This window comes from Dendrobates tinctorius, unplaced genomic scaffold (genome assembly GCF_039654945.1).
Source record: "Dendrobates tinctorius isolate UK_male_01 unplaced genomic scaffold, ASM3965494v1 ptg000107l, whole genome shotgun sequence".
NCBI classification, from domain to species: domain Eukaryota; kingdom Metazoa; phylum Chordata; class Amphibia; order Anura; family Dendrobatidae; genus Dendrobates; species Dendrobates tinctorius.
This window is the reverse complement of record NW_027361775.1, coordinates 15,881,338-15,903,918: the sequence shown is the minus strand read 5'-3', so window position 1 is coordinate 15,903,918 and position 22,581 is coordinate 15,881,338. Positions and strand designations below refer to the sequence as shown.

The following is a 22,581-nucleotide window of genomic DNA, read 5'->3' as shown; positions in this document are numbered from 1 at the left end:
CGGTAATGCAACTCAATGGGAAAAAAAAAACATATCCGCCAAGCAAAATGGCGGATCCGTTTTTTTTGCAAAACCGCGGATCTTGACTGATGGACAAAAACTGAAGTGTGAAACAGGCCTTAGGTTGCAAGCCCCGCCGCTCATTGTGATGTCATAATGGTTGACGATGGGATGGTGGATGTGTGATGGGTATATGGGCACGGGACTATGGGATGGAGGATGTGTGATGGGTTTATGGGCACGGGACTATGGGATGGCGGATATGTATGATGGGTATATGGGCATGGGACTATGGGATGGAGGATATGTATGATGGGTATATGGGCATGGGACTATGGGATGGAGGATGTGTGATGGGTATATGGACACTCTACTGTGGGATGGAGGATATGCATGACGGGTATATGGGCACGGGACTATGAGATGGAGGATGTGTGATGGGTATATGGGCACGGGCCTATAGCATGGAGGGATATGTATGATGGGTATATGGGCACGGGACTATGGGATGGAGGATATGTATGATGGGTAAATAGGCACGGGACTATGGGATCGTGGATATGTATGATGGGTATATGGGAACGGGACTATGGGATGGAGGATAATTATAATTTGTTATAACTAACCACAGTTAGTTACTATGCCCGGGCAGCGCCGGGCTCTTCAGCTAGTATTTTATAAATGTATTATGGACAGTGGTGAAGAAGTGAATGGTGTTATCCAGTTGCATGTTTAGGCCCCGATTCATGAAAAAAATTTCACCAGAATTCTGGAGTACCTTGCTTTGAAAAGTTGCTAAATTTTTGTGCAACTTAGAGTTGCGCAAAAATTTTTGAAAGTGTTATCGCGCCAGATTATCCCAGCTCAACCAAATGGGCATAGCTAAGGTGGAACAGCGGCACAGTAGGGGCCGTGATGCCACAGCTCTGCTCTTGTTGTATGTTCTCCCCGTGTTTGCGTGGGTTTCCTCCTGGTACTCCGGTTTCCTCCCCCATTCCAAAAACATACTGATAGGGAATTTAGATGGTGAACCCCATCGGGGACAGTGATGATAATGTGTGCAAACTGTAAAGCGCTGCGGAATATGTTAGTGCTATATAAAAAAAAAATAAAGATTATTATTATAAGGTGAAGCTCCAACCCTTACCCCAAAAATCTTTCTTCAGTCGGTGACTGGAATAAGATTTGTGGCGAGGTGCACACCACTCGTCAGACACTCCCGATTCATGAAAAGGCGTGTACCCCTTCATAAATCCAGAGAATCTGACTCCACCACGCCTCCTTATCAAGACCAGCAAGAAAATCACAGTCTTATGAATGAGGGACTTTAGTGCTTTTATGTTATCTTTTTCATTTTTCTGCCTGACCCAAAATCATAGGCCCCGCTCACCTTTTCACTTATGAGTCCAAACAGTTTTCCATATTGTGACTGAATAGTGACTTCATGAAGTGATTTAATAACTACTTTATTCAGTGATTTGCTAGTACTGTCATACATGAATTAAAGGGAATATGTCAGCAGGGTTTTGCTAATGTGAGAACAACATGAAGTAGGGGCTGAGACCCTGATTTCATCGATGTGTCATTACGCTGTGTGCTGTACTTTCAATACAATAAGTATTTTATCAGCAAGAAGATTCACTGCCGGACTAGCTGCCCATGTGCCTCCTGATCCAACCACACCCCCAGCACTGATTAGCAGCTTACTTACATTTACAATGTACATAGAAAGCTGCCAATCAGTGCCGTGACCGTGGTCAGCTTTCTGAGCTTTGCTAAACCTACAGCAGAGAAAACTCCCTATTCTATCACGACTGCTGCACCAAATAAAGTAAGTGATACATCGCTGGAATGGAGGCATCTTTCGTTACATTATTCTGCTCTCAGATGAGGTAGCAGCAAAAACCTGGCAATAGATTCCTTTTAACCCCTTCCCAACATGCGCTGTACATACAGTATACTGCTCTCCGGGAGGTGCGTTCCCACAAAGAGCAGTTTATGTACGGTGCCCCCATTTCTGGTCACCTTGCGGCATTGCACGGTGACCGGGTTAAGATCGCTGCTGTCCCTGACAGCAGACTGTCTCTGCTTGTCGTCCTGGGGGTCTGTACCTCCCCCCACAACGTCGATCGCTTTGATTGGCTGGTCAATTCTGACCAGCCAATCACAGCAATATGTCAATAAAGTAAAAAAAAAAAAAAAAAAGCGACATGCTATGATCGGTGCTGTGTGACACCGTACCAATCACAGCCATCGCAATGGGTGGAGTGATCGCCAAGTCACCTCACCTGATTAACCCCTACAGCTGATTGGCCAGAAACTATTCAGCCAATCAGCGCCACAGGGGTTAACCCAAATTAGCGATCACCGCTCTGCAAGGTCATCTTTATCTCAGATTTGGCATGCAGAGAGATTGTATAGCCCCTCTGCTACCTGAGTAAAAGATTCATTGGTGGCCGGTGGATTTTCTTTTTTCCCTGCAATCTTCTGCCTCCTGCTCCAGCGTCCAGCTGTGCTGTGTGCTGCTATCTGTCTTCTGTGCTGTGTGCTGGCTGTTGTGTGACTCATCAATGATCACAGCAGTAGCAACAACTCCCCCTCCCCTTAATTGAATTTTTACCGCACTTTTTTTCGTATGCGCGGCGTTCTGCTCAGAGCATTCATGGTCTGCCTGTGTCCGCAGCGCTCTGATCAGTATCGTTGCTGATCAGAGACTGCGCCACAGAACTTTCTTATTTAGTTACTTAATGTGGCGAACGTCGCAGTGTAAACGACGTCCAATTTTTTTTTTTTTCTAGATAAAAATGATAGTAGTAGTTAGTACAGCGTAGTTTTAGAGGTAGCATAGCCGACGAATGACTTTGTTTTAAAGGGAAAAAAAAATCGTACAGAGTAGTTTTATAGGTAGCGTGCTAGTGTGTCATATCGTTGGTGACGTTCGTTTTTCTTTTGTAAAAGAATTATTTGCGTCCAGTAAATCTTTAGCAAGTGCATTAAGGGAGCGTAAGTTACAGTGTGGGTGACGTCCGTTTTTCTTTTTTAAAAAATAATTATTTGCGTCGGGTAACTTTATAGGGATAGCATTAGTGCAGTGAACGTCTGTTTTGGGGGAAAAAAAAAGGGCCCATTCGTCAAGACGCTATTCACCAGAGGAGCCATACGCCTTCCTTGCCTCTGACACGGATTCATCCAGTGAGGATGATCCCACATTCGTCTACTCCTCCGACTCCAAATCTGAACCAGGCAACTGCTGCAGCAATTGATTCCACATGGATTGCACCCATGAAAATTATCAGCCCGTCATTCCGGATTTCATCGGCAGCTTAAGAATCCAGTTGGACACCACTGGCCTCACTGAAATTGACTTCTTCAATTCTTTTTCAGTGATGAAATAATAAATATCATAGTGGCCCAGACAAACCTGTATGTCCATCAATTTTTCACCCAAAATCCCACATCGTCATATGCCAAATGGACCCCTGTAATTGCAGCAGAGATGATGACATTTTGGGGAATTGTGCTGCATATGGGCATAATGAAAAGACATAGCTTCAGCAATACTGGAGTATTGATATTCTCTACAGTACACTAGTATTCCACAAGGCCATGACAAGAACATGATTTGAAGCGTTCCAAAAGTTTTTTGCATTATAGTGATAATGTGAAGTGTCCTTCCCAAGACGATCCAAACATGCATCTGTAATATCCCTGCTGTTCTGTTGGCTGTCTTTTTATAGATCCAAACTTTGATAGTCTAAATAAAATCTGGCCAGTAGTTAACCACTTCAGCAGAAAATTTGCTGAGGCGTGTACACACCCCAGAGGGATATCGCTATAGATGAATATACACGCCCAGTAAGAGGGCCAGGTACGGATCAAAACTGTATAAACTGTGTGAGAGTACCTCAGGGTACACCCACAGATCTAGGGTCGACGAGGGTAAGGACACCCTGATCAACCCCCATACCCCCCCCCCCCCCCGAATGTGCCACCCACCATCCTGGGGGTGAGTGGGAAATTTGTGGGGGAATTGCTGCACCCACCTCTACATTGACATTTTTTATGCCAGCTTCCCACTCTTCAAGACCCTATCTGTTAGGGGTACAGTTGCATGTGGCACCGTGCAAAAAAAGATCAGCGAGGCTTCACTAAGCCACTAATTGGGCAAATGCTGAGAAAAGGAAAAAGCAGAGCCCAATGCAACTACAACATCCTGGTGGTCAAGTATAAGAACAATAGGGATGCCATTATGTTGACCATGATACACCGTGACGACAGCTCCCTTGTCACTGTTCGTGGTACCACAACACAAGTTCCAAAGCCAGATTGTATCTTGTATTACAGTTGGTTCATGGGGGGTGTAGCTCTCTCAGATCAGGTCTTCAAACCATACAGTGCCAAGCAAAAAGTTTAAGTTTAGTACAAAAAATTTGCAGTGCACATTGTACAGATGGCACTATGCAATGCTTTTATGCTGTTCCGATCTACAGGCAATACAGAGACCTTCATTCAGTTTCAGGAGGTAGTCATCAAGGCCCTAATGTTTGGCACTCAGGAAGGCGAGAGTCGCACTACTTCTGAAACTGATAGTGCCCATATTGTCACCAAACAGCAAGGAACGGTCGATCACAAAAATGGTGCAGAATATGCTCCAAGAGGGGAATCCGAAAGGACAAAACTTACCATTGTGAAACCTGCTCTGAGAAACCTGGCCTTTGCATTAAGGATTGCTTCAAAGCATACCACATGTCTACAAGTTAATTTTAAAATTAGTTTATACCCTGTTGACAAAACACACTTTTATAATTTGATGTACCCCGCACATCTTACACATAACACTACATTATAAATTCATACACCAGTAAAACCAAAAGCATTATAATCATTACTATAAAACTATGCCTTTAGATAAAATCCGTCAGGGGTGTAGTTTCCAAAATGGTGTCACTTGTGGGAGATTTTCACTGTTGTTAGGTACATTAGGGGCTCCGCAAACGTGACATGACGCCCAAACCAAAGACCATTCCATCCAAATCCGCTATCCAAAACGTAATTCCTTCCCTTCCGAGCCCTGTTGTGCGCTTAAACACTGGTTTTCCTCCACATATGGGGTATCGGCATACTGGGGGGGGGGGGGGGGAATTGCACAAAAAACTTTGAGTTCATTTTCTCCTGTTACCCTTGTGAAAATAAAAAAATGGACTAAAAAGATCATTTTTGAGGAAAAAAAAGTTCTCTTTTTATTTTCACGACTCAACGTTCCAAGTGTCTCACAGAAAATTATAAGTTCACAGTGCTCACCACATATCTAAATAAATTCCTTGGAAGTTCTAGTTTCCAAAATGGGGTCACTTGTGGGAGATTTCCTCTGTTTAGGCACATTAGGGGCTCTGCAAACGCGACATAAAGCCCGCAGACCATTCCATCAAAGTCTGCAATCAAAAACGTCACTACTTCCCTTCCGAGCCCCGCCCTGCACCCAAACAGTGGTTTCCCCCAACATATTGCAAATTGGCATGCTCAGGAGAAATTGCACAACAACTTTATCGATCCATTTTCTCCTGTTACCCTTGTGAAAATGTAAAAAAATGTTGCTAAAAGATCATTTTTTGGGGAAAAAAATGTGTTTTTTTTTCCACGGCTTTACGTTATAAACTTCTGTGGAGCACCTGGGGTTCAAAGTGTTCACCACACAGCTAGATAAGTTCCTTGAAGGGTCTAGTTTCCAAAATGGGGTAACTTGTCAGGGTTTTCCAATGTTTAGGTAAATCAGGGGCTCTTCAAAGGCGGCTTGGCATCACTCTCAGTTCCAGCCAATTTTGCGTTCAAAAAGTCAAAAGGTGCTCCTTTCCTTGCTAGCCCTGCCGTGCACCCAAACAGTGATTTTCCACCACATACGGAGAATCGGCGTACTCGGGAAAAATTGCGCAACATCTTTTGTGGTCCATTTTCTCCTTTTACCCTTGTGAAAATATAAAAATTGGGCCTGAAAGATCATTTTTTATGACTAAAATGTTAGATGTTCTTTTTTTTTTTCCTTCCACATTCCATTAATTCCTGTGAAGAACCTGAAGGGTTAATAAACTTCTTGAATGTGGGTTTGAGCACCTTGAGGGGTGCAGTTTTTAGAATGTTGTCACTTTTGTGTATTTTCTTTCATATAGAGCCATCGGTGACTTCAAATGTTGTGTTCCCTAAAAAAAAAAAGTTTTGTAAAATTAGTTGAAAAAATGAAAAATCGCTGGTCAACTTTTAACCCTCATAACTTCCTGACAAAAAATATTGGTTCCAAAATTGTGCTGATGTAAACTAGACATGTAGGAAAGGTTATTTATTTACTATTTTGTGTGACCTAACAGTCTGATTTAAGGGTATAAGAATTAAAAATTCAAAAATTACTACATTTTCAATTTTCGCCAGATTTCTGATTTTTTTACACAAATAAACGCAAGTCCTATCGAATAAATTTTACCACCATCATAAAGTACAATATGTCATGAGAAAACCGTGTCAGAATCACCGGGATCCATGAAAACATTCCAGAGTTATTACACCATAAAGTGACACTGGTCAGAAATGAAAAAAAATGACCTGGTCAGGAAGGTAAAAAAACAAGCTCTGGGCTGAAGGGGTTAATAATGTCAGTTACGAAAAAATAGCATGTTGTAGTAAGAGAATTATGACACTATATACTGACTAAACTTGCTGTGTATTGACTTATGGCTCTCACCTTTATCAATGCTTACTTTTTTTTTTTTTTTGCAGTTTTCAAAATCCATGGTACTCGATGCTTATAGTGAATATGTCAATAACTTCAGCACTGCAGTCGGGGTTCTCCGGAAAACATGTGCCACCAAGCCAGCATTTTTGGAATTCTTGAAAGTAAGTCCATTCTTTTGTTTCTTTGTTTTTTACCTTTTACTTCCATTATTTGTTTTATTTGATGTTTGGTATAGACCGTAAACCTATGCTTTCTTGTATACGTCTTCTTAAAGAGTTTCTCCTTCAGGACAATCTCCTTTCTCAAAATATTTTCTTTGCAATGAACAGATCACTGGACGTGCCGATGCTGCAGAGATGAAACTGCTTCAAATCTGCAATGAAAAATAAGCAACATGTGCATGATACTTTAGAAATCTCATTTGCTTTGCTGGGACAGTGCAGTGCCTCCCTCAGACCATCCTCATGGAGTCAGTTTCTAACTGTTTGTGCAGACACATGCACATTTGTGGCCTGCTGGAGGTCATTTTGCAGGGCTCTGGCAGTGCTCCTCCTGTTCTTCCTTGCACAAAGGTGGAGGTAGCGGTCCTGCTGCTGGGTTGTTGCCCTCCTATGGCCCCCTCCACGTCTCCTGGTGTACTGGCCTGTCTCCTGGTAGCGCCTCCAGCCTCTGGGCACTACGGTGACAGACACAGCAAACCTTCTTGCCACAGCTTGCATTGATGCGCCATCCTGGATGAGCTGCACTACCTGAGCCATTTGTGTGGGTTGTAGAGTCCGTCTCATAACTACTACAAGTGTGAAAGCACAGCCAACATTCAAAAGTGACCAAAACATCAGCTAGAAAGCATTGGCACTGAGATGTAGTCTGTGGCCCCACCTGCAGAACACTCCTTTATTGAGGGTGTCTTGATAATTGCCAATAATTTCCATCTGTTGTCTATTCCATTTGCACAACAGCATGTGAAATTGATTGTCAATCAGTGTTGCTTCCTAAGTGGACAGTTTTATTTCACAGAAGTTTGATTTACTTGGAGTTATATTCTGTCGTTTAAGTGTTCCCTTTATTTTTTTGAGCAGTGTATTTGTTAGAATACTGTTTGATTTCCTATTTTAAAAGAAAAATCTAGAAGTCAGACAACCTGTAAATACACATGCAAATCTCACACTCGCGTGTCCTCAATTACTTTCTTTTCTGTCGTTCCTACAGTATTTCATGGAGTCTATTTTCATTATTTTTACGAACTCTAGATCTTAAAAGGTGATGTACAGTGTGTGCTATGAATCTCTAATACGTGTAATACGTGGTTGTTGTGTGCAGTTGTGAAATGCTTATATAGTTATAGTATGATGCATGCACATTATGTTAGTGCAAAATGTCAAATGTTGCTGCAAAAAATATGTAGAAACCATACATTATATATAAGAATTTATGGTGTAGACTATGACTTTGGCCTTTGGTATATGCTTTGCATGTCACAGTATTTGTAAGTGTTTGACAATACTATTGCTGTTAGCTACTTGATATCATAATGTCGGAGATTTTATGCCCTCTTTCTCTCCTATCCCCATTAAAAACACATACGCGAGCCAAGCTGACAAGAAAGCAGTCGGTCAAATGAATGTGAATATGATGGCTCTCTGGCATGTATGGGGGCCTCTTAAGACCAGTATGAGGCCTCCATCTTATTTACATGTCACATTGTTTTATTAGTGGAGTTATCATGTAAAACACATCTGTTTTACTGTACAAACTTCATACATTACTAAATAGATTTAGATCTTACAAGGATGCTGTATTTAGTATGAAAATCCATGTCAGAATGGCTGTATAATCATACATGAAAGTTTAACCTAATCTTCCTTCATCTAGCCTGATGGACGGCTCCTCATACTTAAGGCCCTTTTACATTTAGCGATACACCAGCGATCCGACCAACGATCCGACCCGGTCAGGATCGCTGGTGCATCGCTAAATGATCGCTAGTGAGCTGTCACACAGGCAGACCTTACAGCGATGCAGCAGCGACGCAGCGCACAATACTCGCCTTTCCCACACAGCGATCCTGACGTCCTCTCCCCGCCTCCACGCGTCGCTCATCGTCACAGCAGGAAGCTGACGACGAGAAATGGAGCCGGACATTCTCGCACAATCAGCGATGGACAGCGGGGGAGCCGGTCGGAGGAAAGTATCACACATAGCAATATCGCTAGTGATATCGCTATAGCGTCACAAAATCGGTGACGTGATATCGCTATGTGTAAAACCCCCTTTAGGTGCGTATTTTATGCGCTTTCGATGTGTTTCTGCTGCAAACGCATGTGGATTTTTTACCTGCAGATTTTCTGCACCTAATGCAAGTCTATGGAGAAAATCCGTCAAGAAAACTTGGCGTACTTTGCAAGAGAAGGAATTTAAATGTGCACTGCAGTTTAGTTTATGCTGCTTTAAAAAGCAGCACAGCGGGCATGATACTTCTATAAATTCCATCCACTTTGCTGCAACTCTAAGAAGATGATGCATTTTTGATGCAACAAAAACAGCATCAAAAACATACCAAAAGTTCATCATGTGACCCTAGCCTTAGACTGAAACCCCGATGTAAGTGCTCAACATAAAGCACAGGATAAATGTGATCCTAGCCTTTTAATGAAAACGATCTAAAAATGTTATGTACTTAAATTTTACCAATAAAATCATCTTCAACTCAACCCACAAAAATAAGTCCTGTTCAGGTCTGTCATCTGTCAACGGAAATATAGGGGGTTTGCATGTTACTGGTAGCACAAATGCTTTGGAAAAGCAAAATGGCTCCTCCTGCCAAAAAACAAACAAACAAACCAGAAAAAAACAATCCAGCAGAATCTGAGCTCCCAAATCCATATGCTCCCCTTTCCTCCCTGCTGAGCCCCACATTGTGCCCCTAACTTTCAGTAGGGATCCACATCTATGGCATTGCTTTACTTTACCAAGAAAACCCCACTTGGCAATTTATGGGGTGCATGTCTGTAGAAGCACAAACTGGGCACTAAGCTGTTTTTTTTTTTTTTGTTTTTTTTTTTGCTTTATTTGTTCAATTCTCACTGTGCAATCCATGCCTTTCTACTGGGGAAAAAAAAATGTGAGAATAAAAATTTGCTGAATTTATAGATTAATTCATTGAGGGGTATAATTTCCAAAAAGGAATCACTTGTGATTGGTTTTAGCACCTTTGTGACTCAACAAATGTGATATGGCATCCGCAGTCTTTTCCAGCCAAATTTGTACTCCTTCCCTTCCCTGTGCCCTGATGTGTGCAGGAATTTCTTAGCCCGTATTGAGGAATTGCCACGCTCAGGAGAAATTGTGTAACAAATTATCTTCTATCACTCTTGTGAAGATGAACATTTTTAAGTCTAAAGCAACATTTTTGTAGAAAATAAAATGAAATTATTCATTTCTGTGTACCAATGTTCTAAACTTTTATGAAGCACCTGTGGGTCCAAAATGGTCACTGCACTACACCTTTTTTGAATTGAAAAATGTAGAGCTAAAGCAATATTTTAGTGAGAAAAGTGTCCTCTTTAATTTTTTATTCCACGTTACGATAATTCTTGTGACACGCCTGAAGGGTTAACACCTTCTGACAACAGTTTGGAATACATTGGGGGGTACAGTTTTTAAAGTGGTTTCTCTTTTCACTCATTCCATGGTTATTTACGTTACATTCACAAGCCAAAATAATAATGGCTACAGACTGTTCTTTGAAGGCAGGCACAAAAATGAGTGAATGTATATTGTACATTAAACTATTCTCAATAGATTTCAACACAGTTGAATCTTTCAACAATACAAATTAAATACAAAATACAGTGTTATTACTTGGTAACTTAAGTTACACAAAAAGGAAAGGCAATTGTCCATATCATGAGAGTGCCAAGTTTTCTGTTCTGGTAAACAGGGGAGAAGCACTATTTTTATTGTATTAAAACACCATAGTCCAAGCAACTTTACAAATTTATTTTAACCTCTCAAGTTAAATGCAACAGTTTTTATTACAAGAAATGAAGGTAACTTACGTTACAAAATAAAGAATGAGTTCAACTTTGTCAGTGTTCATATTTGAGAAGGCAAACTGACTTTATTTAGACGAAACATAGGCTGCATGTGAATTCATTGGTGTGAACTACATATTTAGGCTCAAATTTAGTATAAAATGTAATCAATATTCATACTTCAGTTGTCAACATATTTTCCAGGAAATTTTGATTACAAAATATGACCGTTGATCAATTACATAATGTAGACTACGTTATCATCTAGGCCTACATATGTGGTCCAGTCCAATGAATTCAGACACCGCTAATGAAGAACTTGAACAAGGATGTAAATTTGTGCTCACTGCTCATTTAGGGTGTGTGCACACGCTGCGGATTCTGCTGCGGATCCGCAGCGGTTTTGGTCCTGCGGATCTGCTGCAGTTTTTGCTGCGATTTACAGTACCATAATATCCTATGGATATCAAAAACCGCAGTGCAGACGGTGTGGATTTTTCCGCGCGGATTTGCTGCGGTTTCTAAACCACAGAAAGAATTGACATGTCAATTCTTTCTGCAGATTCCGCTGCGGTTTACCATCTCTTCCATTGTAGAGATGATAAACCTCAGGGCAAAACCGCAGGCTAATCCACAGGTAAAACCGTCTTTTGACCTGCAGATTTACCTGCAGATTTTACAAAATCCGCGCGGCCAAATCCGCAGAGAATTCCGCAGCGTGTGCGCGTAGCCTTAACTTCCTGGCTAATCAAAAACTTATTGGAAAAACTGAATTATTTTTTTTTTTTTTTTTTGTGTTGTGGATTTCACCCTTTCCAATATAAATCTGTAGTATTTCTGAAGCAAAATCCGTAGTGGCCACATCATATGAGAAGACCATCTTATGAATTTAATTTGTGTTTCATTAATTGGAAATAAGGCTGAAATGTCTGCTAATTGCTACTTTTAGAGATGAGCACGTATCAGATCAATGTTTGTCTCTTGGATATAGTCCATTTTAAATACAAGCTGGACTAAAGATCAGCTAGACGGGCATGCGCTTCTCTGTGTGGTGTCATTAAAGGGAACCTGTCAGCAGGCTTTATTACCACAAACCAAACACATCTATGTTAGATGGCTGTATTCCACCTTCAATCCATACCTTCATTTTTTTAATTCTTTGCATTCCAAAGTAATTCTCTGTTCAATTTTATACTAATGAGCGGCAAGTGCAGGTAACTTGGCTGCACTTACAGCTCTCTGTGTTAGGCACCAGGATTCTCCCTCTGCACAGGGTAGATCCCAAGCCTTATCTCACTCTGCAGTCCCCCATTCAGCTTCGACCACAGTGGGTGCTGCTGAGCAAAGTCGTCGGTCTCAAAGTCTTGCTCATACTCATGCTGTGCACTTTGTTACTGCTGGCTCTACAGCTATAGTATCTAGCAATAGGCAGCGACGAACAGACGTTCCTGAGGCTAAGTCTGGGAATTACCCTACTGGGCATGCTTGTGAGGTGGCGACCTCTCATTGGTGGTTGGTCATCAGCTGCTCAGGTGATGTGGCAGTTCGGGATTGGTGCACAAGCAAGGTCCTGTCTGACTGGACTTAAAGGGAGTCTGTCACCCCATTTTTGGACTATCAGCTGCCGGCACCGCCATTGGGGGTTTATCTACAGCATTCTGTAATGCTGTAGATAAGCCCCTGATGTAACCTGAAAGATAAGAAAAATTAGTTATATTATACTCACACAGGGGCAGTCCGGGTCCAGTTTTGGTCCGATGGGTGTAGCGGTCCGGTCTGGCACCTTTCATCTTCTAACGGTGACCTCCTCTTCTTTGCTACCCGACGTGGCTCTGGCGCAGGCGCACTCTGCTCTGCCCTGTTGAGGGCAGAGCAGAGTACTGCAGTGCGCAGACGCTGGACCAGGTCGGAGAGGTCCGGTGCCTGCGCAATGCAGTACTTAACTCTGCCCTCAACAGGGCAGGTAAAGTACGCCTGCGCCGGAGTCGCGACGGGAAGCAAAGAAGAGGACTTCACTGCTACAAGATGGGAGGCGCCGGACCGCGACACCCATCTGACCAAGACCGGACCGCCACCCGGTGAGTATAATATAACTCATTTTTCTTATCTTTCAGGTTGCATCGGGGGCTTATCTACAGCATTACAGAATTCTGTAGATAAGCCCCTGAGTGTGGTGCCGGCAGCTGAAAAGTTCCAAAAATGGGGTGACAGATTCCCTTAAAGCGCAGTCTATAAAAGGTTCTTTGGGGCGCCCGTCGGCACGCTAAGATTTGTGGTCGTGTGTGTGTGTGTGTGTGTGTGTGGAGACTCTTCTGCTCCGTCGGTGTGTGAATGTCTAGCTTTCCTTAGAGAGGCAGGTTTTTCCTTGGCTTGGCCTAGCGCCTGTCTCGGCCACGTGTGCTATTAGCATGGGTCAGTTACGGGGCACAGTCAAACCCATGTCCTTTAACCCTTTTGTTTTGGGTATAGCACACACCTATTTTGGTACCGCTCGGCAGTTAGCTGAGCTTGGTACTCTTATTTTTGCGCCACTCTGTGGAGCTGAATTAGATATATCTTTGTTGCCACTTGGCGAATAGCTGAGCTGGATTAAAAACACATGTGACATGCACACATATGAACAAGTTGGTAGGACACTGTTCATACCACCCACTGACTCAAACACAAACAGAGAGCACAGAATGACAATTGTGCAGAAATATCCTGCAGTAAAACATATACCAGTAGGCAGCAAGTGCTGATAAAAAGATAACAAATACAGGGTATTTAGTCGATACATTTTTTGCAAAAAAGTGTATACCAAGCTGCTCCACCGCGCAAGCTAACCCCTATTGAAGCAGTCCCTATCTAATGTATTTAAAACCTGAACATGTGAACAGTGTCTAAATGAACAGGATGAAGACAGGCGCTTCCTGGTATGGGCACGTGGTGCAAGCCACCTCTTTATGTGCATGTCACACAAGAGAGGGGTGGGGTCTCTCAAATCATGCATAGGCACGGAAAAAACTGGATTAAAAACACATGTGACATGCACACATATGAACAAGTTGGTAGGACACTGTTCATACCACCCACTGACTCAAACACAAACAGAGAGCACAGAATGACAATTGTGCAGAAATATCCTGCAGTAAAACATATACCAGTAGGCAGCAAGTGCTGATAAAAAGATAACAAATACAGGGTATTTAGTCGATACGGTTTTTTGCAAAAAAAAATGTATACCAACCTGCTCCACCGCGTCAAGGTAACCCCTATTGAAGCAGTCCCTATCTAATGTATTTAAAACCTGAACATGAGAACAGTGTCTAAATGAACAGGATGAAGACAGGCACTTCCTGGTATGGGCACGTGGTGTAAGCAAGCTCTTTATGTGCATTTAACACACGAGAGGGGTGGGTGTTATGAATGGGTAACCGAGGAGGAAAAAGACAACAAGCTAAGTCTCAAGAAAACCAGAGAAGTTGGTAACTATGCAGATTGCAGATCCCTGATCTTAACCACACAACTAGCAGCAGTCGCGAAGCGTTCCTACGATGGTCCTAGATGCCTCGTCACAACCGGAGAACTACATAAGCCTAAAGCAGGAAAAGAGGAAAACTAACTACCCCAGAGCAGACCCCAAAGGAAAGCCAGCCCCCCACATGTATTGACGGTGAAACAAGATGAAAATACAAACAAAGGCAGGAAAATAGGCTGAGCAAACGATGGGGCCCGGCTAACTAAAATGGACAGGAAAGGAAAGACACTGTCTGCAATCTGCCAAAAAAAACTACAAAAATATTGTCCAACACTTCTGATAGCAAAATTAACCCTGAAGTCACTAGACTTCTAAACCTATATCAGCACTCTGAAATATTCTGAGACAGAGCAAAAAAGAGGCCAATCTAATAAGGAACAAAAAGTAGATTGGCAAATACTGATTAATAGGAGTGGAAATTCAGCATAGCCCCAGCAGGGGCAGGCTGATTACACAAAAAACTGAATTGACCAACAAGCGCAAGTGTGAACATTAGCAAAAAAACAAACTTAACTTGAGAAGACTGGAAGAGAGCTGAAGTTCAGGACCTGAGAAGCAGACTGAATCACCAGCACCAGGATAGGGCTGTCTTATATCCAGTCTGATACTCCAGAGATCCAATCGTTATCTTCCTCATCAGGTGGCAGATCACTACCACTTAAACCAACAGCACTACCTCCTGTCACCACCAGAGGGAGAACGGAAGGGGAACTCTCAACTGATGGAGCAGGAAATGAGTTCATGACAGGTGGGGTCTCTCAAATCATGCATAGGCACGGCAAAAACTGGATTAAAAACACATGTGACATGCACACATATGAACAAGTCAGTAGGACACTGTTCATAACACCCACTGACTCAAACACAAACAGAGAGCACAGAATGACAATTGTGCAGAATAGCTGAGCTGGTATTCCTCGGCCAGTGCTAACCCCTCTGAGAAGTTATCAGAGTAGGGTAATCTACACTTGAGCCCCCATTACACAAAGCGATATCGCTAGCAATATCGCTGTAAAGTCACCGATTTTGTGACGTAGCAGCGATATTGCTAGCGATATCGCTACATGTGATACTTACCTCCGACCGACTCCCCCGCTGCTCATCGCTGGTCGCACGAGAAGGTCCTGAATCATTTCTCGTCGGGCGCTTCCTGCTGGGCTTCCTGTGGCGCCGACGAGCGATGCGTGGACGCAGGCGGGAGGACGTCAGGATCGCCGCGTCTGACAGGTAAGTAGCTACCCCAGCGATGTCGCTGGTGAGATCTGCCTGTGTGGCAGCTCACCAGCGACCACTTAGTGATGCACCAGCGATCCATATCGTTGTCGGGATCGCTGGTGCATCGCTAAGTGTAACGGTACCCTTAGTCCACACAGGGTGATGTTTAACCCCGTGTGTTCTTTGTGATCGCTCGCAGCACTGCTCCGCCTTTACGCACTAGCAGCAGGTTAACATCTCTGCACAGTGGACACCGGATTGCGATCGTACTAAATAAAATCTAATATATAAAGCTCAATGTGTGTGTATGTATGTATGTGTGTATGTCCGGGATTGGCATCTGCACCGTGACAGCTACAGCCCCAAAATTTGGCACAGTCACACGTCTGGACCCCGAGAGCGTCATAGGCTATGTTGTGAGGCGAAATTTTAACCCCACGCGTTCCAATTCACCCAACAATTTTGCCTATTATTCTTATCATTTCTATGGTGTTATCATCCTTCTGTAAAGCTGGAAATAACACAATTTATTACTGTGCCAACACAGACCACCCTCTGACACAGACTGCAGGGGGAGCCCAGTATCACACAGGATAGGATTAGATACACGGCTCAGCAGTCAGTATCACACAGGATAGGATTAGATACACAGCTCAGCAGTCAGTATCACACAGGAGAGGATTAGATGCACGGCTCAGCAGACAGTATCACACAGAATAGGATTAGATACACGGCTCTGCAGTCAGTATCACACAGGATAGGATTAGATACACGGCTCTGCAGTCAGTATCACACAGGATAGGATTAGATACACGGCTCAGCAGTCAGTATCACACAGGATAGGATTAGATACACGGCTCAGCAGTCAGTATCACACAGGATAGGATTAGATGCACGGCTCAGCAGTCAGTATCACACAGGAGAGGATTATATACACGGCTGAGCAGTCAGTAACACGATAGGATTAGGTACACGGCTCAGCAGTCAGTATCACACAGGATAGGATTAGATACACGGCTGAGCAGACGGTATCACACAGGATAGGATTAGATACACGGCTGAGCAGTCAGTAACACGATAGGATTAGATACACAGCTCAGCAGAAAGTGTCACACAGGAGAGGATTAGGTACACAGCTCAGCAGTCAGTATCACACAGGATAGGATTAGATACACAGCTCAACAGTCAGTATCACACTGGATAGGATTAGATACACAGCTCAGCATTCAGTATCACACAGGATAGGATTAGATACACAGCTCAGCAGTCAGTATCACACAGGATAGGATTAGATACACAGCTCAGCACACAGAATAGTATTAGATACACTGCTCAGCAGACAGTATCACACAGAATAGGATTAGATACACGGCTCTGCAGTCAGTATCACACAGGATAGGATTAGATACACGGCTGAGCAGACGGTATCACACAGGATAGGATTAGATACACGTCTGAGCAGTCAGTAACACGATAGGATTAGATACACAGCTCAGCAGAAAGTGTCACACAGGAGAGGATTAGGTACACAGCTCAGCATTCAGTATCACACAGGATAGGATTAGATACACAGCTCAGCAGTCAGTATCACACAGGATAGGATTAGATACACAGCTCAGCACACAGAATAGTATTAGATACACTGCTCAGCAGACAGTATCACACAGAATAGGATTAGATACACGGCTCTGCAGTCAGTATCACACAGGATTGGATGAGATACACGGCTCTGCAGTCAGTATCACACAGGACAGGATGAGATACACGGCTCTGCTGTCAGTATCACATAGGATATGATTAGATACACGGCTCAGCAGTCAGTATCACACAGGATAGGATTAGATACACGGCTGAGCAGTCAGTAGCACACGATAGGATTAGATGCACAGCTCAGCAGAAAGTGTCACACAGGAGAGGATTAGGTACACAGCTCAGCAGACATTATCACACAGGATAGGGTTAGATACACAGATACACATGTTTATCAAAAGACTCTTGAATAAGTTGAAAATAAAATACTATCAATACTTGGGTAATCGTTTAGTTAATTTGTGTTGCAAATCTGTAGTGTTGAATATATGATGTGAAATGTTTTTATGTGCAATATAATCATTATAATTTGTTATAACTAACCACAGTTGGTTACTATGCCCAGGCAACGCCGGGCTCTTCAGCTAGTAAATAATAAAGTGCGATCTGCCAACCCTAACAGTATCTTAGCGCCAGGGTCTGGCTAGTAATGGCGGACGAGCAGCAGCTTCCGCGTAGTATTCAGAAGCTGGAGAGCAGGTTGTCCACGTTAAAGCGAACAACTTCAGCTGTGGATCGATCCGCAGTAGCGGCGCAGGCAGCCAGTGAAGCTGCTATTAGGGTTTCAGCTGTGACTTCTGTTCCGTTTTTCCCACTCCTCAATAAGTTTTCTGGATTAGCAAGGATTCGTGAACCAGTGCTCGATCCAAAAATTGAATGGCAGGTAACTTACATTGAAAAGCTGAAGTAACTTACGTTACAATAAGTTTACTTCATGCAGCAACATGAAACTTAGTGAATAGTTAAAACATTATGCAATGTAAGAACTCTGCAAGCTACAACTTAATTTATGCTTAGTTCTCAATCCTACAAAAACTTTTTATCTTTTTGGTAACTTACGTTACTGAGAAAATGTCTACAATATTTATGTGCAAAATTTCTGGTAAACAATAATCTTACAGAATCAAAGTTATTATAGTATTTTGGTTTCCTAAGAGTACTTCTTTTATATTTACTGAACTTAAGTTATGCACGTTGCTAGTTAATAGTAATGCACTTACCAATATAGCCTGTTACTGTATGATTCCAGTAAGAACAGTGCATGTTCGCATGCAACCCTCTGCTATCTTGGAAATATATGGAATTTGAAAGAAACCGTGTTGCCACCTTATGCCATGTGTAATGAAGTACCAACTTACAAAAAAATAACTATTTCCAAAATATTTGAACATTTTCCCTCTCGGCATGGACCTGCCCTTTTGGGGATTTTTAAATAAATAGACCTCTCAAAGTGACTTCAAACTTGAATACGTCCATACATAATGAGTTACTTTTAAAAACTGTAAATCGCCCTTCTAGCATCCTAAGAAAATAAATGGTCAGTGAAAAAATAGTTCTGTTGTAAATTATACATATGGGAAATACTAGCTGTGGGTGTGGGATAAATATACAGTGCTTGCAGATTTTTAATTTAAAAAAATTCACAACATTTCCAATAATTTCATGAACACAAATTTTATTAACCTAAATTTACCATTATCATAAAGTACAATATGTTTTGAGGAAAATAATTTCAGAATCACTGGGATATTTAGAAGCCTTGCTGTTATTGCCACATAGTGACACTGGTTAGAATTGAAAAATGTGGCTTGATCGTTAATGTCAAAAGGGGTTAAGCAGATGTCTATATTTTTATTTTAGAAATATATTCAACTAAGTGTAATACAGGAGTGCTCAAAGGGTTTTGCTGTTAGTGGTCAGACATATTCAGATGGATACACACTGTTGCATGATTTATTTTTTTCTCTCCGTACCATCCTCCCACCCAAACTGTTTATATAGTCATGTTGCTCTCTTAAGGCCCCGTTACACATAACGATGTCCCAGCGATTCCACCAACGATCCAACATGGATGGGATCGCTGGGACATCGTTAGGCTGATCGCTGGTGAGCTGTCACATAGACAGCCCCTCCAGCGATCAGGACCAGAGAGCAAGCTGGTTTCCAAGGTAAACAGCAAGTAACTAAGAGCCGCGCGGCTCCTAGATACCCGCTGTTTACAATGGAAACCAGCGTGCAGCGTCGCTGATTGTTGCTCTCCCGCTGACACACTCAGCGATGCGTGCTGGCCAGCGGGAGACCAACGATCAAAAAATGGCCCAGGACGATCCTGCACGATCAGTGATACCCAGCAGGGGGGCCGGTCGCTGACCCATGTCACACACAGCAATGTCGCTGGCAAGATCGCTGTGGCGTCACAAAATCAGCAATCTCGCTGTGTGTGACGGGGCCTTTAAAGATAATGTCGTACATATCTTTACTTGTCAATCTGTTGCTCCCTGACTGAAATATCACTGTTTTAACTCGTATGCAAATAAGGCCTTGCGTGCTCTGGGAGTGTCAGCACTTCCCAAGCCTCTACCTCCCTGGCTCTATTCCTCACCCTGCACATCTTCCTCTGCCTGACTGAAATCTCAATGTCATTTTTTAATCCACTTATGTAGTATGACTTAATTCCTGGGAATAGTTATGTGAGTAATATTCTACCAATACATAAATGACTATATGAGTTTTATTCTTGTGTTTGATCTTGTGTTACAGCAGAGTCAAGACTGCAGTCCTGATCGCATTACTCTGTATGGTTTGATGATGAAGCCTATCCAGCGCTTCCCACAGTTTATTCTTTTGCTCCAGGTCAGTCTTTTCCATTTACACCAGAATTTATCTAGTTTGTTACATGCAATCGCGCTGCTGGAGGATAAAATGATGCAAAAACGTCACAGTATACTTCACAGAAATACTGTAGTAAACTGCAGCTGTAAATAAAGTACGCAGTGATAAATACGTGCGCTAGTATTCACACTGCAGCAGTGACATCGAACAGCTTATATTGTACATTCAGCTTTCTTTTGAGATGCTGTTTTGATTTTTTTTTTTGCTTCGCCATCTTTTCAGTAATAAAGGCCCAATATAGACAGGGTGATGATGGGGTCCTTCTACTACTAGGATGTTTGCTATTATATAAGGTTAAATTATTGTAAAATTCCTTTACAGCACACCCATTAAAAGATTCAGGCCAATGTGGATTCCCCAAAGAGAAAAGTTTTGTCTTGTTTTTCTAAGTAAAGAGCAGCCCCCTGCATTTGCACAGTATAGCTTGGTTACAACACAGACACTGACTTAATGGTGGATAAATAGAAAAAAAAAGGGGTTTTCCCACAAGCAAAGTACATTCTAATTAATAGATCTTGGAATAATAATTTCCACAATTGTATGTTATTAAAAAAACTGTTCCTGCACTGAGAGAATCTTATAAATGTGCCCTGCTGTGTACTGTGTAATGGCTGTGTCTGACCGTACAGGAACATGGTCTGATCATACCACAGCTCCTGGTCTGGGGAGGACGCAAAAGACTATACAGACAGGACAGCACGGGATCACAGCTGATTCTTTTTGTGAGGTAAAACATTTCATTACTTGTTTTTAAGCAATGATTTACCTCAGTAAAAAGATTTGCAATCGCCTGCTGTAATATCTGTATACTCCTTTGTTCCCTTCTCTGCCCAGTAGCTGTGATATGATCAGACCATGTCCCTGTACAGTAAAGGGGGTTTTACACACTGCGATATCGCTAGCAATATCGCTAAAACGTCACTGGTTTTGTGACGTTATAGCGATATTGCTAGCGATATCGCTATGTGTGATACTTACCAGCGACCGGCTCCCCCGCTGTCCATCGCTGATCGCGCGAGAATGTCCGGCTCCATTTCTCGTCGGGCGCTTCCTGCTGAGACTTCCTGCTGTGACGACGAGCGACGCGTGGAGGCGGGCGGGAGGACGCAGGATCGCTGTGTGTGAATGGTAAGTATCGTGCGCTGCGTCGCTGCTGCATCGCTGTGAGATCTTTCTGTATGAAAGCTCACTAGCGATCATTTAGCGATGCACCAGCGATCCTGACCGGGTGGGATCGCTGGTTGGATCGCTGGTGCATCGCTAAATGTAAAAGGGCCTTAAGACACAGACATTACACAGCACACAGCAGGGGCACATTTATAAGATTATCTCAGCACAGGAATTTTTTTTTTTTTTAAACACATCCAATTGTGGAAATTATTATTATTCAAAGATCTATAGATTAAAATTAACTTTGTTCATGGGAAAACACCTTTAGCAGTGGTGCCCTTCTGAGCAAATAGTAAAGGGAATCCTCAAAGCGAACCCGCCACCAGAAAAAATATATGGGATTAATCTGCTGTTTGTGCTGTTCCTAGCATCTTGGCTTCCCTGTTACAGCTCTGCTCTGCAGTGTGCTACTGGCAGAACTAACAGAAGAGGGATGCCGGCAGAAGCGCGCACTGTGAAGATGTGATGGTACCGTCAATCATGTTTAGGGGGGTATGACTGCAGCCACAGAACCGGACTAGTCCTGGCTCATTAGCATTACAGTGTGATGCTGTATATAAATTAATCTTACTGAAATATTTGAAGCTATGGCATGATGGGTTGTGGCGACCCCTGGTTGTCAAATTCTTGATGAGTGGTATTGTACTTAATCTCACAAATCTTACTCCAGTCCCCTCGCACTACACCCTCCTACATATCAAGACCGGCGTTTTATAATGCATATTGAATCAAGGCAATTGTCTTTATGCCTGGACACGGGGTTATCACTAGTGGTTATAATTTAGCTTAGCCAAATTTCACCATCTTAAGATGGAATTTAATCACAATATGGAAGCGACAATTGGGGTAGACTAACATCCAATCAGAGCTCAGTTCTAAAGGGAGTCTTACTCAATTCAATTTCCTTAAAGGGGCTGTCTGGTCTAAATTACAAGTCTGAAATCACTGTATGTGACTGCAGACTTGTGAATCCTTACATCTCGCACACTGTGTGATGGGAGGATTCTCCGGTGCTGGCAGTATGTCATGTGACTGCAAGTATGCAATATTCATACTCCTGGCCACATTCCGACTAGATGGGTGCGACTTTATTCAGTGCAAGTGTATTGAGCATGGCCTGAAAATTTAGTTGGAATGTGGCTGAGAGTAGGAATGTTGCATACTTGTGGTCACGTGAGCACGCTGCTCCCGGCATCGGAGAATCCTCACAGCGCGCACCTTCGTTTTAATGATGTTTATTTCTTTTGGCAGAACAAGGGGTAAATTGGCCATGTTGGAAATTCTGAGCTCTTAGCGGAGCTCAGTTATCTACTCCTATCCCCTTTATAATCTGGGTCCTGATTCCATTCCATGTCACAACTAGCATTTGCTGCATGGCTTAGGAGGTGTTCATATAAGAAGGAATTTTGGAAGAGTTATCTGTGACTGTTTAGTGGTTT

At 42.7% G+C, this 22,581-nt stretch overlaps 1 protein-coding gene across 4 annotated transcripts in view; it reads left to right on the top strand.

Moving 5' to 3' along the window:
- The window catches only part of ARHGEF10 (Rho guanine nucleotide exchange factor 10), a 291,292-nt gene that overhangs the window by 130,093 nt on the left and 138,618 nt on the right, over positions 1-22,581 (top strand). For 3 of the 4 annotated variants that reach the window (XM_073589190.1, XM_073589188.1, XM_073589189.1), the window contains exons 14-15: positions 6,766-6,882; positions 19,841-19,933. In XM_073589190.1, coding sequence (XP_073445291.1) covers positions 6,766-6,882; positions 19,841-19,933 — 210 coding nt within the window. The remainder of the gene's footprint in view (positions 1-6,765; positions 6,883-19,840; positions 19,934-22,581) is intronic. The other variant, XM_073589191.1, reaches the window with a different exon arrangement.